This window comes from Cuculus canorus, chromosome Z (genome assembly GCF_017976375.1).
Source record: "Cuculus canorus isolate bCucCan1 chromosome Z, bCucCan1.pri, whole genome shotgun sequence".
Classification (NCBI taxonomy): Eukaryota; Metazoa; Chordata; class Aves; order Cuculiformes; family Cuculidae; genus Cuculus; species Cuculus canorus.
Window position 1 is genome coordinate 60,805,899 of NC_071441.1, and position 20,608 is coordinate 60,826,506.

General features: G+C 38.6%; 1 protein-coding gene across 2 annotated transcripts in view; it reads left to right on the forward strand.

The window, feature by feature from the left end:
* The window catches only part of ADAMTS19 (ADAM metallopeptidase with thrombospondin type 1 motif 19), a 140,272-nt gene that overhangs the window by 111,054 nt on the left and 8,610 nt on the right, over positions 1 to 20,608 (forward strand). For both annotated transcript variants that reach the window (XM_009562964.2, XM_054054832.1), the window contains 3 exons: positions 451 to 586; positions 3,780 to 3,984; positions 5,816 to 5,968. In XM_009562964.2, coding sequence (XP_009561259.2) covers positions 451 to 586; positions 3,780 to 3,984; positions 5,816 to 5,968 — 494 coding nt within the window. The remainder of the gene's footprint in view (positions 1 to 450; positions 587 to 3,779; positions 3,985 to 5,815; positions 5,969 to 20,608) is intronic.

Below are 20,608 nucleotides of genomic sequence, written 5' to 3' on the forward strand. Positions count from 1 at the left end.
TATGGTGCTAAACCAGGCGGAACTAGTAAGCTAGAGAAAGGCAGAGAAGCAGGACTTGTCACTCCCTTTCTTATTTTATATACTAATTGACATCCATGCTTTTCTATGTAATTTTTCTGCCAGTTTTTATCCATACTGGGGCCTCAGTGTTTGAAAAAGAAACAATTATTCCAGTAAGACTAAGGTTTTAGCCTATGACTGGTTATAAAGCAACAAAACTCTGCTGACAGTGGTGTACAAAGATTGGATTAGAAAATCACATTGTTCGCTACAAACTTTAACATCACTCTTATGCTTCCTGCTAGCTTTGACATTTCTGTCCACATTTTACAGTTCTTTTAGCCAAACTGTAGATGAAATAGCTCTATCTGGTAAAGGTACTTTTGTCCTTTTTTTTAACAAAGTTGCGTATTCCTGGTTCCCTCACATACCAGCTTTATTTTTCACTAGGTGAAAGAAAGACAACAGTCTCTTGCACAAAGATTATGAACAAGAATATCAGTCTTGTAGACAACAAGAAGTGCAAATATTTAACAAAACCCGAACCACAGATCCGCAAGTGCAATGAGCAGCCGTGCCAGACCAGGTAACAATTATTTGGTTAAGTTAAACTGTTAATATCTAGATGTAAAACTCTTAAGAGCTAAGAGAAATGACTGCCTCTGCCAGTGAATGTACAGTAAATACATACATCCACAAAGTTATAATGCAAAATATAGGGAAAACAGAAACACTGGCTGTTGTTTCTCCTGGCTTTTAATGAAAGAGAGCCATTAAGCACACACCTAAATCAATCCGTATACAATAAAGCAGTTCTTTCCTCAGGAAGTGTGCACAAACTAATGTGTACTATGACACTGAAATTTAAATGCTGTTTTAAAAAGATGGATTTAATGCCATGCTTTTAATTTATGATATATTTTATTGATTTGTTCTATCAGGGCTTTGCTCCTTGAAAGCTCTCAGTAAGCTCTGGTACACTAACTACTAAATAAATAAATAAATGAACAAATAAATAACTCTTAATTGAGTTTTCTGCGTTGATGCAACTTGAAGTGTATAGACCCTTTGTCTCATTCCTCTCCCTTCTGCCCCCTTCCCTTTGTATGTGGAGCAATAGGCAGGACTGGACTCTGATGGTGGAGTGGTGAAAGAAGCAGGAGGAACTTTTTTCTCATTTTTTTTTCACACCAGGAAGCAGCTGCATCATGCAGCCTCTGCCCTGCAGAGCCCACCCTATTTGATGCCCCTGCAGCCAAGCTGGCAGCCTCCTCCTTGCACTCGCTGTCCAGGCTGGCACAGGGACCCATTTCAGAGCTTGCAGTCCTGTTTCCAGATGACGCCTAAGAATTATGGCTAAGGAAATCTCCAAGTATTGTGTGGACCTGGTTAAAATATCTGCTACCTTTCTGGGGAGGGGAGAGCAGCTAGCAATAGTTGACCGGCACCCCCAAGAGCAAGCACTGGGATAGGTCTGCTGCAGTCATCTGGAGGGAGGTAGATGGTATTTTTAAAGAAAACAATGCAAAGTAAATGAAATGCAGATACTGTTGAATTGTGTAAAATGAACAGAAGACATAGCTTTCTTGGAGAAGATGAAACTTCTCAGATGAAACTGATAAAATCCAAAGTATGATACATTTTAAGTAAGAACAAACCACTGAGATTTGGACTTCCCCAGACTAGGGCATTACACTTTGGAGGGATTATTTGTCTTTCATTATATACTTATTTTTTCTTTATTTTATTAACATCACCGTGCACTTAATGGACAGAAAGGGAATAGTCTGATCTTTTTCTGAGTCATTCTCAACTATAAATTTCTGATGTTCTACACTTTTCCCAGCTTATTAAATGAAACATTTTAAGTGTTGCTAGTTGCTACCCAGAGATGCTGCACTGAGAAATGTAGAAACTTACCATGATCCTAAACATGTACTTGGTTTTTAATACAATGCTAGCGATTATTACAAAATGAGTATTGTTAGCTTTCAGAAGAAATGTGAATAAATCATATGCTTGCATAATTAGTTGTTTGATATTGGCACCTGAAGAAGTATCTTAAAATCGATTACATTATCTTGACAGGCTGCGATTTGTAAATTGAGTCTCTGGACTGATAATAATAATTTAAAAAACTTAGTTCAGTGTTTTACTTTTTTACAACAAATGTGTGACAAAAGGTTGGAACACATACAGCTCAGTTTTCTAAAAGCTTTCTCTTGTCATCTAAGTCTCCTGAGATACAATTGTGTACTGCATTGCAGTGGCAGAGCTGTGTGATTTTCAGGGCACATGGCCATAGTCTGGAGCTACAGAACATTTGGGGAAAACTATATGCTAGAGTGATTGTGGGTTCTGCCAAGCTGCATCAGCCTTCCTCACTGCTAGGATTTAAACCATGCCACCTGATTTAACCCTGAAGAACATGAAGAAGTCAGATTTTATACTTCCTACAGAGCAGTGAGCCTTTCACATGGGAGTAATTGTCTTGCAGCTGGGTATTTTCAAAGAATACTGGGCTTCACGTGCGTGGCATGACACTTGACACACAGATAGTCATATAGACAGAGAATTACAGACAGGGTGGTCAGTGATCTTTAAAAATATGTGTATTTTTGAGCTTTTCTAATTGGAATTATAATCATAGATACATAGAATCATAGAATCACTAGGTTGGAAAGGACCCACTGGATCATCAAGTCCACCATTCCTAACAATCCCTAAGCTATGCCCCTCAGCGCTCCATACACTCGTCCCTTAAACACCTCCAGGGAAGGTGACTCCACCACCTCCTTGGGCAGCCTCTGCCAGTGCCCAATGACCCTTTCCATGAAAAAATTTTTCCTGATGTCCAGCCTGAACCTCCCCTGGCAGAGCTTGAGGCCATTCCCCCTTGTCCTGTCCCCTGCCACTTGGGAAAAAAGGCCAGCTCCCTCCTCTCCACAACCTCCTTTCAGGTAGTTGTAGAGAGCAATAAGGTCTCCCCTCAGCCTCCTCCAGGCTAAACAACCCCAGTTCCCTCAGCAACTCCTTGTAAGACTTGTTCTCCAGCCCCCTCACCAGCTTTGCTGCTCTTCTCTGGACACGCTCCAGAGCCCCAACATCCTTCTTGTGGTGAAGGATCCAGAACTGAACACAGTATTCAAGGTGCGGTCTCACCAGTGCCGAGTACAGAGGGAGAATAACCTCCCTTGACCTGCTGGTGACCCCATTTCTGACACAAGCCAAGATGCCACTGGCCTTCTTGGCCACCTGGGCACACTGCTGGCTCATGTTCAGTCGGTGTCAACCAACACCCCCAGGTCCTTCTCCTCCAGGCAGCTTTCCACCCAGACTTCTTCTAGTCTGTAGCACTGCACAGGGTTGTTGTGCCTCAGGTGCAGGACCCAGCATTTGGCCTTGTTCAACCTCATGCCATTGGTCTCAGCCCAGCAGTCCAGTCTGTTCAGATCCCTTTGCAGAGCCTTCCTACCCTCCAGCAGATCCACGCTTCCACCCAGCTTAGTGTCATCCGCAATGAGAGGATGACATTGATGAGAGGAGAGTACTCTGAAAACATAGGGACAATGAGCTGAGGAATGAAAATATACGAACATTAATACCGTAATGTAAAATATGTTAGATTAATAAGCAGTCAATTAAGAAAGTGAAGTTAAAAGGAGGCAGAAAATATGCATGTTTGAATTTGTGTACTGGTAAGCAAGAGAGTGAGATGATGTCGTACTGCTTTACCCCTCCTGATTTCTTGTTACAGCATTGCCTGTATTTCTTTGTAGATGGATGATGACAGAATGGACTCCGTGTTCAAGGACATGTGGAAAAGGGGTCCAGAACAGACAAGTAGCCTGCACACAGCAGCTCAGAAATGGGACCCTGATCAGAGCTAGGGAGAGGGATTGCCTTGGGCCAAAGCCTGCTTCTGCACAGCGCTGTGAAGGCCAGGACTGCATGACTGTGTGGGAGGCGGGAGTCTGGTCCGAGGTGCTACACTTATTTATATAATTATTCTGTAGTGATTATTTATGCCTTACCGTTTTCTGAGAATATGGGTTTATTTCAGCGGGATGTGGCGCAGCTCAGCCTGATGATTTTCATGGTTCTTATGCAATGATTTGGCAAAGGGAACAGGGATGAGGAAAACCAACCATGTAGAACTACTACTTTTTGCCTAATGAATGTTCTGGAACAGTTTCTTTTGGCCAGTTTTCAGGTACATATAATCAAGTATGTCCTGACTGTAGTAGTGGGCAACTAGTGGTAGATGGAATTAAGACCATCAGTTATCAGCTACTGGACTTTGGGCTCAGCGTGGGAACATCTCCAACATACTTTTATAGTAGGGGATGTCAATCAGCAGATGGTTGCTGCCATTCTGCTTCAGAGAGGCTATGAGGGAAGCTGCTTGCAAAAAAAAGGACATTTCTTTCCCTTCCTCTCCCTTCTCACCTCTTCTTCCAAGAACAGCACTAGCAGTGGGCAAAAGGGCTTGTAAATAACAGAGTTTTGCTTATGTTGCATCCTAGAACATTGCTGTAGAGTGTAATTATTCAAAAAGCTTTATTAATTTAAGATGATTTAATGTTCATGTCTATTTGGCTTTCTTCTTCTTCTTCAAAGCTGTACTACTTCTAAAAGTAATTGATTGTGGAGGAAGAAGGGTGTTGTTATCACTGCCATCTGGACGAGCAGAAGAGTTTATTTGGAGCTTCTTCCTCCACTGGAAAAGCAAAGGCAATTTTGATTGCTTCCCATACCAGAAGCTGTGCTGTGGATCCCACCGGATTCGAAATACAAATAGCAGCTTCTGAATGTGGTTGCAGTCCCTTCTTTGGGCTTCTCTGCTCAGCAGCACCCCTTAATCCCGAAGTAAGAAAGAGCTAATACGTAAGGAATGTTTTCAAAGATAAAAAGCAGATGCTAAGGCTGACATAAGAAAAAAGTAAAGAGCAGCAGTTCCTGGTTTGGTACAGAGAGGCTTATAATGCAAGGGCTGGCTGTAAGAATGGTATTCACATACAGAGGTGTGAGAAAGAAACCCGGATTATTTAGCTGGTTCATTTTACTTCAGAGATGAGAAATAAGTAAGTGTGTTTTTGTTGGAAGCAATAACTATATCTTGAAGAGTGAGGTGTTTCCCATGGACATTCCTGCTGTCACCGTTGTATTGGAAGATAGTTACTGCTTCCTGCAGTTATAATCATCTTGGAAAAGGAGAGTTTTGATCTGCAAGCAGTGGGATGATCAAAAGCAGTGATAATGTTTTGAGAAGGAAATGGCATAATTTTTGGCAGTTTAAGTGGTAATGGTGGAAAAAAACACAGATTAAGACCTTCTGTGCAACTTGAAGAGAGTTTCACATGCTGTATATGCAGTGACTTTGAATTTTCAAATTCAGTCTGGATTCTTTAGAACATTTGCTTTTTCCATTTTAACTGTTTTCCTCCCAAAAAAAGGACTGTTAGACACTAGCAGAGTTTTTCTGATATTGTTTCATATCTTATGGACGTTATTTAGATTTTCTTTCACGGTATTTCCTTTCATTTGTAGAACAAAGCTTGTCTAATATTTTCAGTGTAACACTTGGCATTCATTTCATCATAACTTTTCAGATGTTTTCTTATCTAAAAGCCTAGTTTTTCCTTAAATGAATTTTTTGATTAATTATGTATTTTAGCTGAAAATCCAGTGTCTATGCAGCTGAAGACTGGAAGCTAGAAAATGGCTTGAAATATTTGTTTTAGCCTGGAAAAGTTCATTAAAATGAGGTAACTATGACTTTTGTAGAAACCTGAAAAGCATCTTTTTCCAACAGTGCTCTGTAAAGTGTGGTAAGGGAGTTCGGCATCGGACTGTGAGGTGCACCAATCCCCGCAAGAAATGTGTTTTGTCTACAAGACCTAAAGAAGCAGAGGACTGTGAAGACTATTCCAAATGCTACATCTGGAGAATGGGAGACTGGTCTAAGGTGAGGCCTCACTGATACTAGTGCCCCACAGCACAATACATTTTGCCAGCTGAGTTCTTTGTAAGAATTGCTTTTATCAGAGTAGGAGTCTCCCAGCTGAGGGGACAATAAAGCTACAAAAAAAAACCCAACCCAAAACACGCAGTCACATAGTACAAATATATATCAGAAATATGAAGAAAGCATAAGATGAATCTTCAATATAATGCAAATCTGGTATAAATTTACTTTTGTAGGTAGGCAGGCAAACAACTCTAGAAACTGCAGCTTACTCCAAACTCACAGTCTGCACATTTCATTAATTTGTGTTTGCACATTTTATTTGTGTTTCCAATCGGATACACCTTCCAGACTTACAAGAAAGCACCTTTAGCTTATTAGATTTCCACATAGACCATTTAATATCTAGGAAGCATCTATTAATGTCTGTTCTGAACAACATAGCTGTCAGTACATTATCTCCTTGGCATATTGGCTTTGATTTCAGTGAGGTACATCAGCATAGGCCAAACAGTATAGGCCAACACTGTAATTGTTTGGCCTATGCTGATGTTGAAAATACTGTTTAGGTCTGTGAATGAGTGTGTTACTGAACAGGGACCTTGAACATCTGTTGCAGTTCTGAATATCCAAAAACATGCTGAAATACTGAAACAGAACGCTGTCAAGGTTTTCTTTTGCGGTATCACAGACCACACGTTAGCAGAGAGATTGTAACTTTTTTCTCCCTGTCTTCTCTTCATAACTTTGCACACAACACTTCTACTTTCAGTGCCTAACATTATTGCAGCAACTTTTAGCTTGCTTGTATGGAGAAGTATTTAATATATTTTTAGTTGTCTTTCATGTGATGTAACAGCTGGAAACAAGGACTAAAGCCAGCAGTGTATGATTAGCCAGCCTTCCAAGAATAGCTGCAAGTACTCTGTGGTCAACTAGTGTTTCACTGAATTCTGCTTGGGAGCTCCCATTTTATGAGAAAGGGGTACAAATTATCACTATCACAATACTATTTATTCAATTTTCTTTACTTCTTTTCACATTTAAAGGATAAAGAATAGCGGCAAATTATTTTTAGTTTTACAATGATGAGAATTTAAAATATTTGGAAGTAATTTTGGATCACACAAAAACTAGAAGGTAATCCCACCTACCCTAGTTACTTGAAAAGCACAAAGTTGCGTAACCATTAATTTCTTAAGCAACAGATGCAACTAACCTTCAGGTTAGCAGTAGCAGGGTTACTTTAACAAGAAGATGTGTTGGGCAATAAGGTTTAGTGTCTGCATTTCCATGCCACAGAACTGCAGTGAAAACCCACATCATTTAGCGCTAGCACAAACAGGGAGCAGACTATGGAGAAATGACCATCAGCTTTCTTAGTTGAAGCAGTCATTCAAATCAAGGTTGCTAAGGCTATGTGGGGATGCTCAGACAGTTACTGTGTTCCCAGTGCACTCTGGAGAAAAGAAGAACTTTATTCTCTAATTCATTACTTCTCACAAACATCCGTGTCATAGATGAATGTACAGGAACTTACTTCTTCCTGTTTAAAATGTACTGACATCTAGTATGTTCTGCTTTTCTCCTACAATCAATGCTGTAACATTTTCACTTAAATTATACTTTAAACTTCAATATAAGAAGATGAGGAAATATTTCATATGGAACTGACAAAACCTTTTGAACAGTTAACATACAGCCTGACTGTGATTTGTGCAGCTGAGATTTTCCAAGATTTATACCAAAGAATAGATACTTCAGTTTCTCTACAGAGACATGAGTTCAACTTAAACTGTACTTGGGTCTCCTTCTTTTTTGCCCTCTTACTATTCTATGCCATTGCTAGAGTTCATAGCAAGATGAAGTCATGGCACACATGTTAATATGTCTGCAATGAGGGAAACAAATGGAAAGCTCAGACCACTGTTAGTCTTTTCTCACTGTTTGTTTCTAACTCAGAGGTTCAGTGCAGCCTTCTGTGTTCACTGTTTTTACTCCTTAGGATTGTTCTTGACATTGACAGAAGGCTGTTCCTTTGAGCAGAGCCAAATTCCCCCGGGCTAATGCTAAGGGTTGGCTTGAAAAATTTAAATGACACTTCTCACACACTGAAACAAGAGAATTAATGTGATCCTTGTTGGCTTTGCTGCTCCCCTTGAACTTCTAAGGCATAATTTTAAATGAAGCTTAAATTGCACTATTACTGAAAAGATAACATTAATAATAGTCATAGTAGTGCTGTAATGGAGTTCAATTGTTTCAGAGGTACAGTCACATAGAGATCAAATAATTCTTCTGCTCAGTATTTTAACAGTACCAAGATGAAAGCAAATTTGACCAAAATTGCAAGCTCCAGTAAGTCAGTAAACATATCAGTCCTTCTAAAACTCTGACTTCATTTACAAGTATGCTGTGTAACTTGGCCTCTATGCAGCATTAAACTCCATAATAGCTGTTCAGTCAGCAAGGTGGCTCAATATGGTAAACATTGCTGTTGTTATCATCAGATGGGCTGTGTGTCTGCCCTCAGGAAAATGGGTATGATTAGAAAGTAAAGAAGAAAGGATCAAACTGAGCCTTGGAATAATATATTTAATCCAAAAGTTAACTTCACATGAGGAAAGTTTATAGCTTACAGATACTACAGTGCCAGTTAGAGTGAGGTATACCTCAGTCTTGTTAGACGTAGTCTTGTTTGGTAAGCTGCCCATTGCCACTCAGAGGAATTCATCATCTAAGGATAAACAAGTAACACATGGACTGGTGAGATGAAATGCATATGAACTGCATGTTTACACATCTACCTGGCTCAGTAGAGAAGTTCACATAATTGTAGAATCATTCTGCAGAAGTCTTAATGTCAACAGCACAGGGTGCTCTAGAGGCAGGTCCAGGGCACTTTACAGAATCACAGAATCACAAGGTTGGAAAGGACCCATTGGATCATCGTGTCCAACCATTCCTAACACTCCCTAAACCATGTCCCTCAGCACTTCATCCACCCGTTCCTTAAACACCTCCAGGGAAGGCGACTCGACCACCTCCCTGGGCAGCCTGTTCCAGTACCCAATGACTCTTACTGTGAAGAATTTTTTTCTGATATCCAACCTGAACCTCCCCTGACGGAGCTTTAGGCCTTTATGTAGGAAGTTGTATATAATTTTTTTCTTACTATTATGTAGAACCTGCAGGACGTTGGCAAGAATAAGTGAAGCATGAGAGGCAGGATGAATTTTGGAAAGGTGAATAATTTGGGGAGTGGGATTTGAAAATAATAAAACTAAAAGCTTAAGTTTGATATGATATTATACTAGAAGCTTTTGGAGACATTCAGCAGGGAATAATAGGCTCAAAACACTGGGCAACAGAGTAGAATTTAGGAGCAGCCCTTTCTAATATGAAGAAATATAAAGTATATACATATTGGAGACCAGAGAAGACAGTATGGTATAAGTTCTAAAAAGATGTGTGGCTGGATATAGGATGCATTCAATAGAAACTAAAGAAGAAGAACCAGCAGCAGAAGAAGAATTTCTGAATTATATCTCTGTTTGACTAGAGATACAGAAGAGTCAAATATGACATTTGGCATAATGATCCCAATGGTTAGGATGGAGTTGACTTTGTCTGTAGCCTGAAGAAGCAAAAATGGGGAACAAAGGTCAATCTTCTGATTTTTTTTTCCAGTGAATCTAAAGGACATCTGAAGTGACTGCATGATTTTTACAAAAATGAGTCTCAGAATTCATGGTGTATTCCAAATTTTTTATTTAAGACAGTACAGAATGTGTGTGTATCAGGGGAGAAGTCAAGCCTCTAGCATTTGGAGTGGGGTAGGGGGAAAGAGTGAACCCTGCAGGTCACAGAGGGATGTCCCAGTTGAGTGGTATAAAAAGCAGCTATCAGTGCCGAGGGTTGCTTCTTTTTTCTGCCAGTCAAAGAACATGTGAAAATAGAAAGAGGGGGAAAAAAACCCACATTTTTTTGCCAACTATTAAACAGCATGGGACATTCAGCCTTTAAACTGTGTGCTTACATTTAAACAACTCCTAGATTTCCATAGCAAATGGACTCAACTGATTTCGTCTTCTTCAAATAAGAAATGTAGAATTTGGATAATATGCTACAGTTTTACTGACAAAGTAATTAGCCTTGGTTTTATTCTTTGGATCTTTGTCCAAAATCATTAGCTCTTTTAGATTCTGTGAAAGGAGCAGTCCTGGCGATAAGTCAAAATGCAACACTATTAATAGATTTATGGATAAAGAAATTATGTGACTTTTGTGAAATAACAGAAGCCAAAATAACACCAACATCAGGTTAATAACTTTTAAATTGACTTAATTATACAGTTAGTTTCCAACAAATGAGATATGTCTTTGTTTCAGAAGTGAAGTGTGAGCAAATCATATGAAAGATGTCAGTATAATGAAATGAGTGGTGAGGTTTTTGTACATTTCTAACCAATATTGTAATATTAACATAATTTACTTGAGATCAAGGTTTTTTTATAGATCAATGTACTGCAGTATTTTGCCTGGAATAAACACAATGTCATGTTAGTTTCTAGAAAAACAGAACAAGACCACCCCTTAATAATAGGCAAAGGCACTGGTTAAGACTGGAAATAATTTTAAAAGTAGACATTACTCATTTTGAACACACACAAAATCATGCATAAACGTAAAATTCTGGTATCTGTATCACACTTAGACCTACTGGGATGTCTTTGCTGGTTTTCTGCTACAAGCCTCTTTAAGGTTGGCAAAGTTTTTGTGAATGCCAAACTGAAATCAAAATGTAATTATGTTGTGTTGCCTCTTGGATTGCATTTCCTGTAAGTGAGGTTACATTAGGAAAACTTAAATTGTGGTACATCAATAGTTCCCATCAGGATTGAGTCTTGCTAGGCCCCACGTAAAAACAAAGAAAGGACAAACAAGAACAAAAGCAGCTTACTGTTTCTGCTGAGAGATGTTTGCAGTCTTATCTGACAAGTGACATGGTAGAGGACGAACCATATAACCAAATAGATCATGAAAAGGAAAAGAAAAAAAATCTTAGATCCACCTGAAGACAGCTACTCTTTTTTTCCTGTGTGTCCTGGGAGAGGGTCTCAAGCAGAAGGTATATAGCCATTATACATCTGTTTTGAATGCTCCCTCCGAGAAGTAAACAAGTGGGTGCCCATAGTGACCTCCTCTCAAAGTACAAAAGATGGTATGAAACAAAGAAGGGGGGTAGATGAAAAACCCCAACACTCACAGCTAGAAGAGTGTAGCAGAGGCAAGTACAGCCCCATGCTTAGCAGATCTGGGCAGCCATGGTCTCGTTGCGTGATGTGCAGCAGGGTGCCATCTGAGATAGTGGTTTGGAGAGAGAGGAGAGTCACTGATGCAGACGCTGATGTTGCTTGTCTGAGGAACAAAAGGGTAGCATTGATGAGTTGCGCAATGGTATAAAATTGCTTTGGACTCTGCTGATTTTAAAGGGGTGTGAAAACTGTGGAATCACAGAATCATAGAACAGTTTAGGTTGGAAGGGACCTTAAAGATCATCCAGTTCCAACTGCCATGGGCAGGGACACCTCTCACCAGAACAGGCTGCTCAAGGCCTCATCCAACCTGGTGCTGAACACCTCCAGGGTTGGGGCAGCCACAGCTTCCCTGGGCAACCTGGGACAGTGTCTCACCACTCTCATGGTGAAGAAATTTTTCCTTATGTCTAGTCTAAATCTGCCCCTCTCCAGTTTATACCCATGCTGACATGCATGCTAGGGACAGTAATCAGTAGTGAAATGGTTGACTTCTTCATCACATTCTTAAGCTTTAACACTTAGAGGAAGTTCAGAAAATTCCAAAAGAAAAGGAGATCTGAAATATAGCCAAATAAGCTTGGTTTCTCTTACTCCCTGGTAGTAAAAGTGAAATGATAAAAGTGCTGCTGAAATAGATCATTAAGACATTTATAAGTAAATGCTGTTTTCTTCCACATACACTCAGCAGTATTTTAGAACATTAATATTTGTAAGCAGTCATAGACTCTGCACTTTTGGGTAGCTTAACAGATTTTCTGGGCATTCCTTCCAGGCATATCCTCTGTGGTTCTGCCTGCAGCCTGAAACCACCACTATAAGTGATCCATCCTGGCTGCTATTTGCTTTACAAGTGTTTGGCACTACTTAAAATGGGCAGGTATGATCTACTGGACCCTGGGTTACTGATGTGAAAAAGATACGTCTGTATGATCAAGCTGCGTCGGTTGGCAGGAATTTTAGAAACCTTTGCACTATGGCTCATTTTCAGTTGAGTAGACTAAAGGTATCCATGCAGTACACATGATCTCTATTTTCTTGATTCCTGTAGTTGACAACTAACTGTCCCTTCAGCTTCTGTAATTTCTGGACTAGCAGCTTGTCTGCTGTTTATTTAATTGCCACATTTGGCAACTGGGCATTGCCAAGATAGCTGTGACAGATATTTTAGTGGTACACTGGATTCAGAGATCCAGGGCATCCACTGCGTTGTTATCTGACACCTTTCTTTCTGTACAAATGAGTGTGTGTAAAGAAACTACTCTTCTTACAACATTACTGAAAAGCAAGAGTGTGGGTGTTTGGCAGCCTGAAAAGCGCTTGTACGGTCTGTTAGCATTAATGGCCCTTTTCAACTGTGATAAAGAGAGTTGGTAATCTGGAGTCCAAAACTGCATAAAGCAGATTTCCAAAATGCTAATTTATAACTTTTTTTTTTTTTTTTTTTTTGGTCACTTTAGATATTGTCTTTGACTGCACTAAAAGAGATAAAAAAACTTGAATGTCTAGAATGGTGAGAATATTTTTCAAAGCACTCTTTAAAATTAAAAATTAGATGCTTCAGCTCTCAAAATTAAGCTGAAATGTTTTCATGAGAAATGGATTGGTCAAACAAGATACTGTCAACTTGTTAAGTTCTTAGAATGGCTTTTTTTTAATAACTAGGTGAAAGGCTCCCTTAAATTTTACAGAGCAATACAAAAGTATGGCTTCAGGGAGAAAGCTCGGTTAAACTGTTGAGCTTCATGGCATTTACTGAGCATCTTTGTGAAGAGAAAATCATACAGGTACATTTGTATTGCAAGATTAAACTTTGATACTGCATTTGAAATGAAGAAGAGTAGTAATAAAGCTGAGCATCTCTTTAGTGTCCTGGTGCTGACACTAATTCTTGCTCAATAAATCTCAAACTAAAAAGATTAATCTCAACACCATTTCATAAGATAGAGACTACACTGACCATCACAATTTCAGTGTCCCAAGAAGCTATGCTGAATTTATGTGCAAAAAAATACTATCCCAGAACACAAGTAACTAAGAAGGGAACTAATGGAGTTAGAAGTAATATTGGACAGCAAACTGGAGCCAGGCACAAGACAGACAGGAGGAGCAGCTTTTGTTTTGTCTTCTCAGAATTAACTTCTGGCTTAACTGAAATGAACGAGTCGTATATGTACAGTTGTGTATGTACATTGTACGTCAGGATCTTGAGCCCCTTTGCCATAACTGATTATGTACCTGAGTCTACGTTGTAAGACTGTCTCACTATGCAAACTGGAAGACACTGCAGTTTGTCTTGCTTTTCGTGGCTGATCCCACAGTTTGGAAGAGAACACCAGTCCCCTGACGTTTTGAACCACATACCTTTTTTATCTTTTCAATGTAGACTTTTTTTGCATGTTCATTACTCTTAATATTCTCATAATCTTCTTCCTTAATGTTCTTTTTCGTATTTGCTCACTGATACACATTGGGCAAATCATTTCATTGTGCTGGTCATGACAATGCCCAGATTTTGTCTCTGATAGCTGACAAGTCATTCCAAAGCAGTCAATGTGTGCAGGAAAATTCCATTACTCAGTCCAGTGCTGAGGTTCAGTCCAGTAGGTGTTCTTTTCCCTGGCGTATCTCAATCTCTAAGATCATCCTTCTGTCTTTCCAACTGTTTTCCTCAGCATCTCTGACTGTATCCTCTGCCAACATGTAACATATTTAGCCTGTTCACTTGGGTTCTGTTAAAATTTATGTAATCCTTCTGCTCTCGTGGGATCTAACTGATTTTTGTGTGTTGGAAAACCTTTTTCTTTCATGCATATTTTTATCCTATTGTTCATGCAGTTAAAGTAGCTAGTACCACTTTAGGTGTTTGTTCTTGCAGTAAACTTCATCTTCTATTAAGTCCTCATTTTGGCACAAAAGTGTTTATTGCTGTTTATTTTTTGTTATTTTGATTTAATCTGCTTGATTCTCACTTTTTACTGTTTTCTCATTGCTTATAGCTACTAGGTAGCTGGAAACATTTTGAAAATATAATTAATAACTACTTATGAATATTTATTTTGAAATAACGGTTTCAAATTAAATTTTAACTGACAAGACAGGATCAGAATAGCTACTTAGCATTATTAATTTACAGGTTTTAAAGAATTACAGGCAATAATACATATTTATTTTTAAATACTGTAAAAAAAGATTCCCTATTCTGCTTTATCTTTGTTGTTTCAGGCTGCTGTTCCTAGGTTTAGTTTAATCTCCAGAGTTCCCTCATCCAGTCTTGTCACAAATACTTCCAATAATATTGACATAAGCCAGAGTTCACCCAAAAGTAGCGATCATTCTTTGGTAAGTTTATCACAGGATCACAACTCAGGTCTACATTGTCCGTCTCCTTGCCCTTTGATCGCTCCCTCAGGACAGTCATGCTTTTGGGTGACCTCATCATATATCATGAATGTATTTCACTAACTATGGTTTTCCTTCTAATAAAGCAGTTAGAATAATTTTCTGGAAATCCATTTCTTCCAGTTAATAATGTGTTTAGATATTTTGAAGACACAATTACCAGTGGAAGTTTTGCTTTGATAGTTCTAAGTTATTTTTCTTCTTCATTTTGTCTGTTTCTCTAAGTTTTTATTTCATAAGTAATTGCCTGTATGTGGGATCACGGTATTACACCTAAAAACAAGAGTCTCCATAGGGTTCGATTTCCTCATAGACTCATAATTTGTAGTGGGTTTTGGTTTGTTGTTTGTTTTTTTTTAATATCTTTCATATCGATTTAGTTGAGTTAGCTGCTATCACTTGAGATATTCATGATTAAAAATTTTGTAGATACAGCAAATGGAAGTAAAGTAATCATTAGAGTTGAACTCTTTCTTATAATACTATTGGAAAAACTTGGAGTGCTACATAGCATGATGTTATTTATGTGTTACAAAATGGCTTTTTGACCTGTGTTTCTTTGATTTCTGAAAAGTAAATAGATAATATAGTAGAAATCTTAATGAGGAGGGGTTCCTTTTCCCTTCCTGTGATATTTCCTCTAAGTCTTAAACGAGTTCTTTGAACTGCATTTTCATTAGAAATGCCATAATCCTTTAATTACATTTTTATGCTGATAAGCTATGCTTTTCCCTAGGAGGTTTTCTACTGAGTAGGAGGCCAGCATCATGATTCATGCTAATATTAATTTACATACTCAAAGGTTAATATTTCACAATATTTTTAAAATTTCATTTTTGTCAGTCCAGAATTAAATATTCCAAGTTTAATCAGAAATTTGAGGTCATTAAATCTAAGAATCCAGATTCTTGTTGGTGTGTTAGATAGTTATAGTCAATGGAAAGTCACCTTCTTCAAAAATACCATGCAGTGATATCTCAGTTGTGAAAGTGTGGAATATGATAACGTCAGTAAGAACTGATGGCAGCAGTTTATACAGTATGCCATATAAAAGATTTTTTACAGTGTTCACAGTATAATACTGGGTCTAATCCATTAAGTGAGATTACTCTTACAGAGCTATGAGTTGCATCAGAACAACCAGTTTTATCACATGGCTCTAACAAGAATTGTCTCCTTTCAGTATTTTTGCTCATATAATTTTAGGTACAGTCCTAGGCAAACCTTTAGTATCTTTAGCATTGATACAGTATCCATAAAAATAAGCCATAGTTCTGTAAAATTGCCATTGACTGGAGTTGTTTGTTTCCTTGGCTGGAGGGAAAAGATCCTGAATAGATGGTGTTTGTGCAGATTGCTTTCATTTCCCTCCTTTCAGAATGTCACAGCCATAGAATCATAGAATCAGAACCACTAGGTTGGAGAAGACCTTTGAGGTCATCAGCTCTAACTGTACCTGTCCACTGCTAAATCATATCTCTAAGCACTTCATCTACTCAACTTTTAAATACCTCCAAAGATAGGGACTCAACCACCTCCCTGGGCAGCCTCTGCCAGTGCTTGATAACCCTTTTCTGTGAAGAACTTTTTCCCTGATATCCAATCTGAACCTCCCCTGGTGCAGCTTGAACCCATTTCTTCTTGTCTTATCACCTATCACTCAGGCCAAGAGACCAACACTCACCTCTCTATAACCTCCTTTCAGACAGTTGTAGACAGAGATGAGGTCTCCCTCAGCCTCTTCTTCTCAAGGCTAAACAAATCCAGTTCCCTCAGCTGCTCCTTGTAAGCTTTGTTCTCCAGCCCCTTCCCCAGCTCTGTTGCTCTTCTCTGGACACGCTCCAGCCCCTCAATGTCTTTCTTGCAGTGAGGGGCCCAAAACTGAACATGGCATTTGAAGTACAGCCTCACCAGAGCAGAGTACGGGAGCACAATCCCTTCCCTGCTCCTCCTGGCCACACAGTTTCTGATACAGGCCAAGATGCCACTGGCCTTCTTGGCCACCTGGGCCACTGCTGGCTCATGTTCAGCTGCTGTCAACCAACACCTGCAGGTCTTTCTCTGCCAGGCAGATTTCCACTCTTCCCTAGGCCTGTAGCGCATCATGCAGTTGTTGTGTCCCAAGTGCCGGACACAGAAATTGTCCTTGTGTAGTCTCATCACACTGGCCTCAGCCCACGGATCCATCCTGTTCAGATCCCTCTTTAGAGCCAACCATCACAGATCTCTTTTGTCAAAAAAAAAAAAAAGTTGGCTGTTTGGTTTCGGTTTTGTATCAGTATCGCCTTTAGAAACAAATACAGTTTGCAGAACTGGGAAAATAAAAGTTAAAGCTTCACATCACGGAGAAGGATGGGAATAATTTTATAATTGCCACATAGATCTATAAATTTTAATGGTCTTTAGTCAGTTTAGAGTGCATACCACATTTAAGCATAAGCAGGGATGCACATTTTGCTGTACATCTTGAAAAATAAAGAGATAACAATGTGATGGTGAAGGTCTTGACTTGGGTTTTCGACAAATTACCTAAATCTGTTTTTTACAGAAAAATCAAGCTTGCTCTGCATTTTAAAAAAAATTCTTTGATAATATGTCTGTATGCAAACAGTAAGTTTGAACATGTCCACTTTTTATTGTAGAGTACTGCAGGCGTGTAGAATGCTGGTGTGTAATTAATCATTTGTCAGCATTCACCAACTTGTCTTTTGTAGAATCCACCAGTGTTCTAATGTCACATAATATTCAACAATGTATCTAAGGCCCTAAATAAGAATACAGGATGAGAGAAAATGTCGTCAAGGCACACCAGAGGAGATTTAGCCTAGATATTAAGAAAAATTTATTTACTGAAAGGGTTGTCAGGCATTGGAACGGACTGCCAAGGGCAGTGGTTGAGTCACCATCCCTGGTGGTATTTAAAAATTGTGCAGATGTGGCACTGAAGGACATATTTTAGTGGTGGATTTGGCAGTTAGGTTTCTTGTTGGACTTGAATGATCTTAAGGGTCTTTTCCTCAAGACCTGAGCCTCAACAGCTCAGTGATTCTATGGTTTCTCAGGTGGTGGAGGAATGCTTAACATGATCATAAAACTTGTACGTGTTTTTCTATTAACTGAGACCTATAAAAGATATGAGTACAAAATTAAAGATGATATGAACCATCAGACAAACATTGCTTCCTATATCTTTAATGGTATTACTGGTTTTGTCCACGCTGTGACATAGGTGATTAATGATAATAGAAAAATAACTAATACCTTCCTTGATTTTGGGGGTGGGTGAGGGGTAAGAGTGTAATACAGCCTGTTGGTCTTGTGGATCAGGACTCTGGGTTGTCATACATGGAATTTTTGCAGCTTAATGCTGAAGTTTAGTTTTCAGTTTGAAGTTTTTAGGAACTTTTATCTTAGCTTTTTTTTGGAAAATAATACATTATTGGACATATATTTGGGGACGAAGGGAAAATCTCCATGATAAAGACTTTTAAGTTAGTATAAAGCTGATGGAAAAAAATCGACCAGAAAAAAAATACCCTTCTCTTTTGCTCTTTTTCTGTCTCCAAAGGGATACAAATATATTCTGTGGTCCCACTGGAAAACTCTTTAGTCTCATACTGTTGGACTTGATGATCTCAAAGGTCTTTTCAAACTTGGGAATTCTATGAGCCTAAGAAGTTTACCCTTCAAAATTCAAGGGTGTTCTACCCATTCCTTGCAAAGTCCAGTAAGAAATATACTGCAGTATCAGCCATTCCTGAGTTGAGGAGATTCTTGTCCCAGTGCTTCTCTTAACTCAGAAGTACCAGTACATCTCTAGGCAGGCCTCCTAAATGAACTAGTAAGTCCAGCTGTCCTAGCAAAACAAGCTAGTTTTATTGTAACAATTAAGATTTTATGTCATGAAGTGGGTAACAGTGTTTTATTCATTCATCCAAGAAAGAAACCGGGGAACTGAGCCTGGGTTTCAAATACGGGCGAAGAATTCACTACTTCTGCACTGAGCCCAGTGAGTCTATTAAGATTTAAGCCTGTCAAACCCCACTATTGATTCAGAGTATAGGAGTAATGTCAAGTATAGATTTTTTTCTAGAAAAAAATATTTGTTTGTTGTAGTTTCATTAATAATCATGTTACATCAAATTCCTCAACCAAATTTTCGTTTTAAACTTCCAGTTGCTTCTTTTCTTATTACCAAAGGCCGTTTCACATCTACCACCAGAGAACGGAGTTGTCCTGCATAGGAACAAGGATTATTTTATTTATTTAAAAAAAAAAAAAAAAAAGAAAGGTTCAGATTCTTGACATGGTGTTGTAAGAGTTTCCTCCTTAGGAACACTGTCTCTATCCTAGCTTATCAAAGGTGAGCTGGGGTTCTGTCTATCTTACTCTAAAATCATATCTAGTTTGAACAGTTATCCAGTACTAATTATTACTCCAGAAAGAAGATCTGGAAAGAAAAATGCGGGCAGAAAAAGAAGGAGGAGGGGGAAAGGGGAAAGGAGAAGGAGAAAATAAAAAAAATGAGAATAACTGAATCTTAGACCAACAGCAGATTTTTTTCAACTAAACTTAGCACAATTTCTGAATTTTAAACTTGGCATTCACAGACGGAGGTGTTGGGTGTGTCAGAAACAAGAGAGGCAGAACGACCTTCCTGGAAATGATGCATGGGAAAACGCAGACTCCGTCTTATGTTTGGATCCATTAGTCCCTCTTTTTGCATTAGTTGTACTATTCACAAGTGACTTTATTTTTTTAAAAAAAAAAAGTTCTTAAATAAACTGAAAATTATTTGCTTTATTTACTAACTTTTAAGAATATTGCTAAACTCAGCCTTCTTTGAAAGCAAATGCACCACTTCATCTACTACCTGCCTTCAGAAACAAACTTCCTAAAATTGCAAGATTCACAAAAAGATTGCAAACATGTCAGCAAATACTAATCCTGTTGTGAAGTCTGATTGCTTGCTATCCTTGTTTCACACTCAGTTTATTGAAAAGGTTGAAACAGTTTAAATGCTGGAACTGACAAACCTATACATAAATGATAAGGAATGCTCTGCTAATAATTTCCAGTAGCACTCATCACTGAGTTTCCTTATGAGCACATTGCTTTCCACTTTGAATGCTACTTAGACTTATAAACCCTTTCACTGAACAATATATTTATTCTTGAAAATAAATTGTTCAACTCAATTCTGTTAATATTGTCACAGATTTGGTTTTTCATTGTGGATTGTATCAGCCTCTGCAGTGATTGCCTGTTGTCTTGGCAGAAAGACACATTTTGACTGTTACCGTCTGCCAGTGACAATTTTTCCCTTAATTTAGGAATTCCTAGTTCTTATGAAAGCCAGCTGGAAGCAGCTTAGGCATTACAGCACCTTCCTCAGCTGTTGGCCTTGGGAATATGTATTCTCTCCAAAATATATATCTTTGGCAGGGAACAGAAAAAAGGAATCTTGGGTAATGGGTGTGCATGCCAAGTCTAAGGATTGTTATATTTAACGCCTAGGTTTCTGTCCTTGAAATTATGTCTAAAAGAAGTTCAAAAGTAGGACAAAATTCAAACAGGGTGGGTAGGTTTTATATGAAAGAAAGAAAAACTTTAGAAAAAATAGCTGTTAACTGTGTTTATCCAGGACTTTTTTGTAATCTTTGACAAGAATGTTTTACATGTCTTGCTGCTTGAACGGTTTTACAGTACCTCTAGGACTGGGTCCAAAATGCACAGATTAACAGCCCGATAAAAAAACTTCTGGCTGCGTATTAGAACATTTAGTCTAAACCTACAAACGCAGTTGTCCTACGGGAATTTTTGCTAATCAGCTACATGGCCTTAAAGTGTAGGTCATCTGAACAGTCAGAAGTAAAATGTAAAAAAAAAAACCCACCACAAAAACAAAAGTGCAGCGCAGG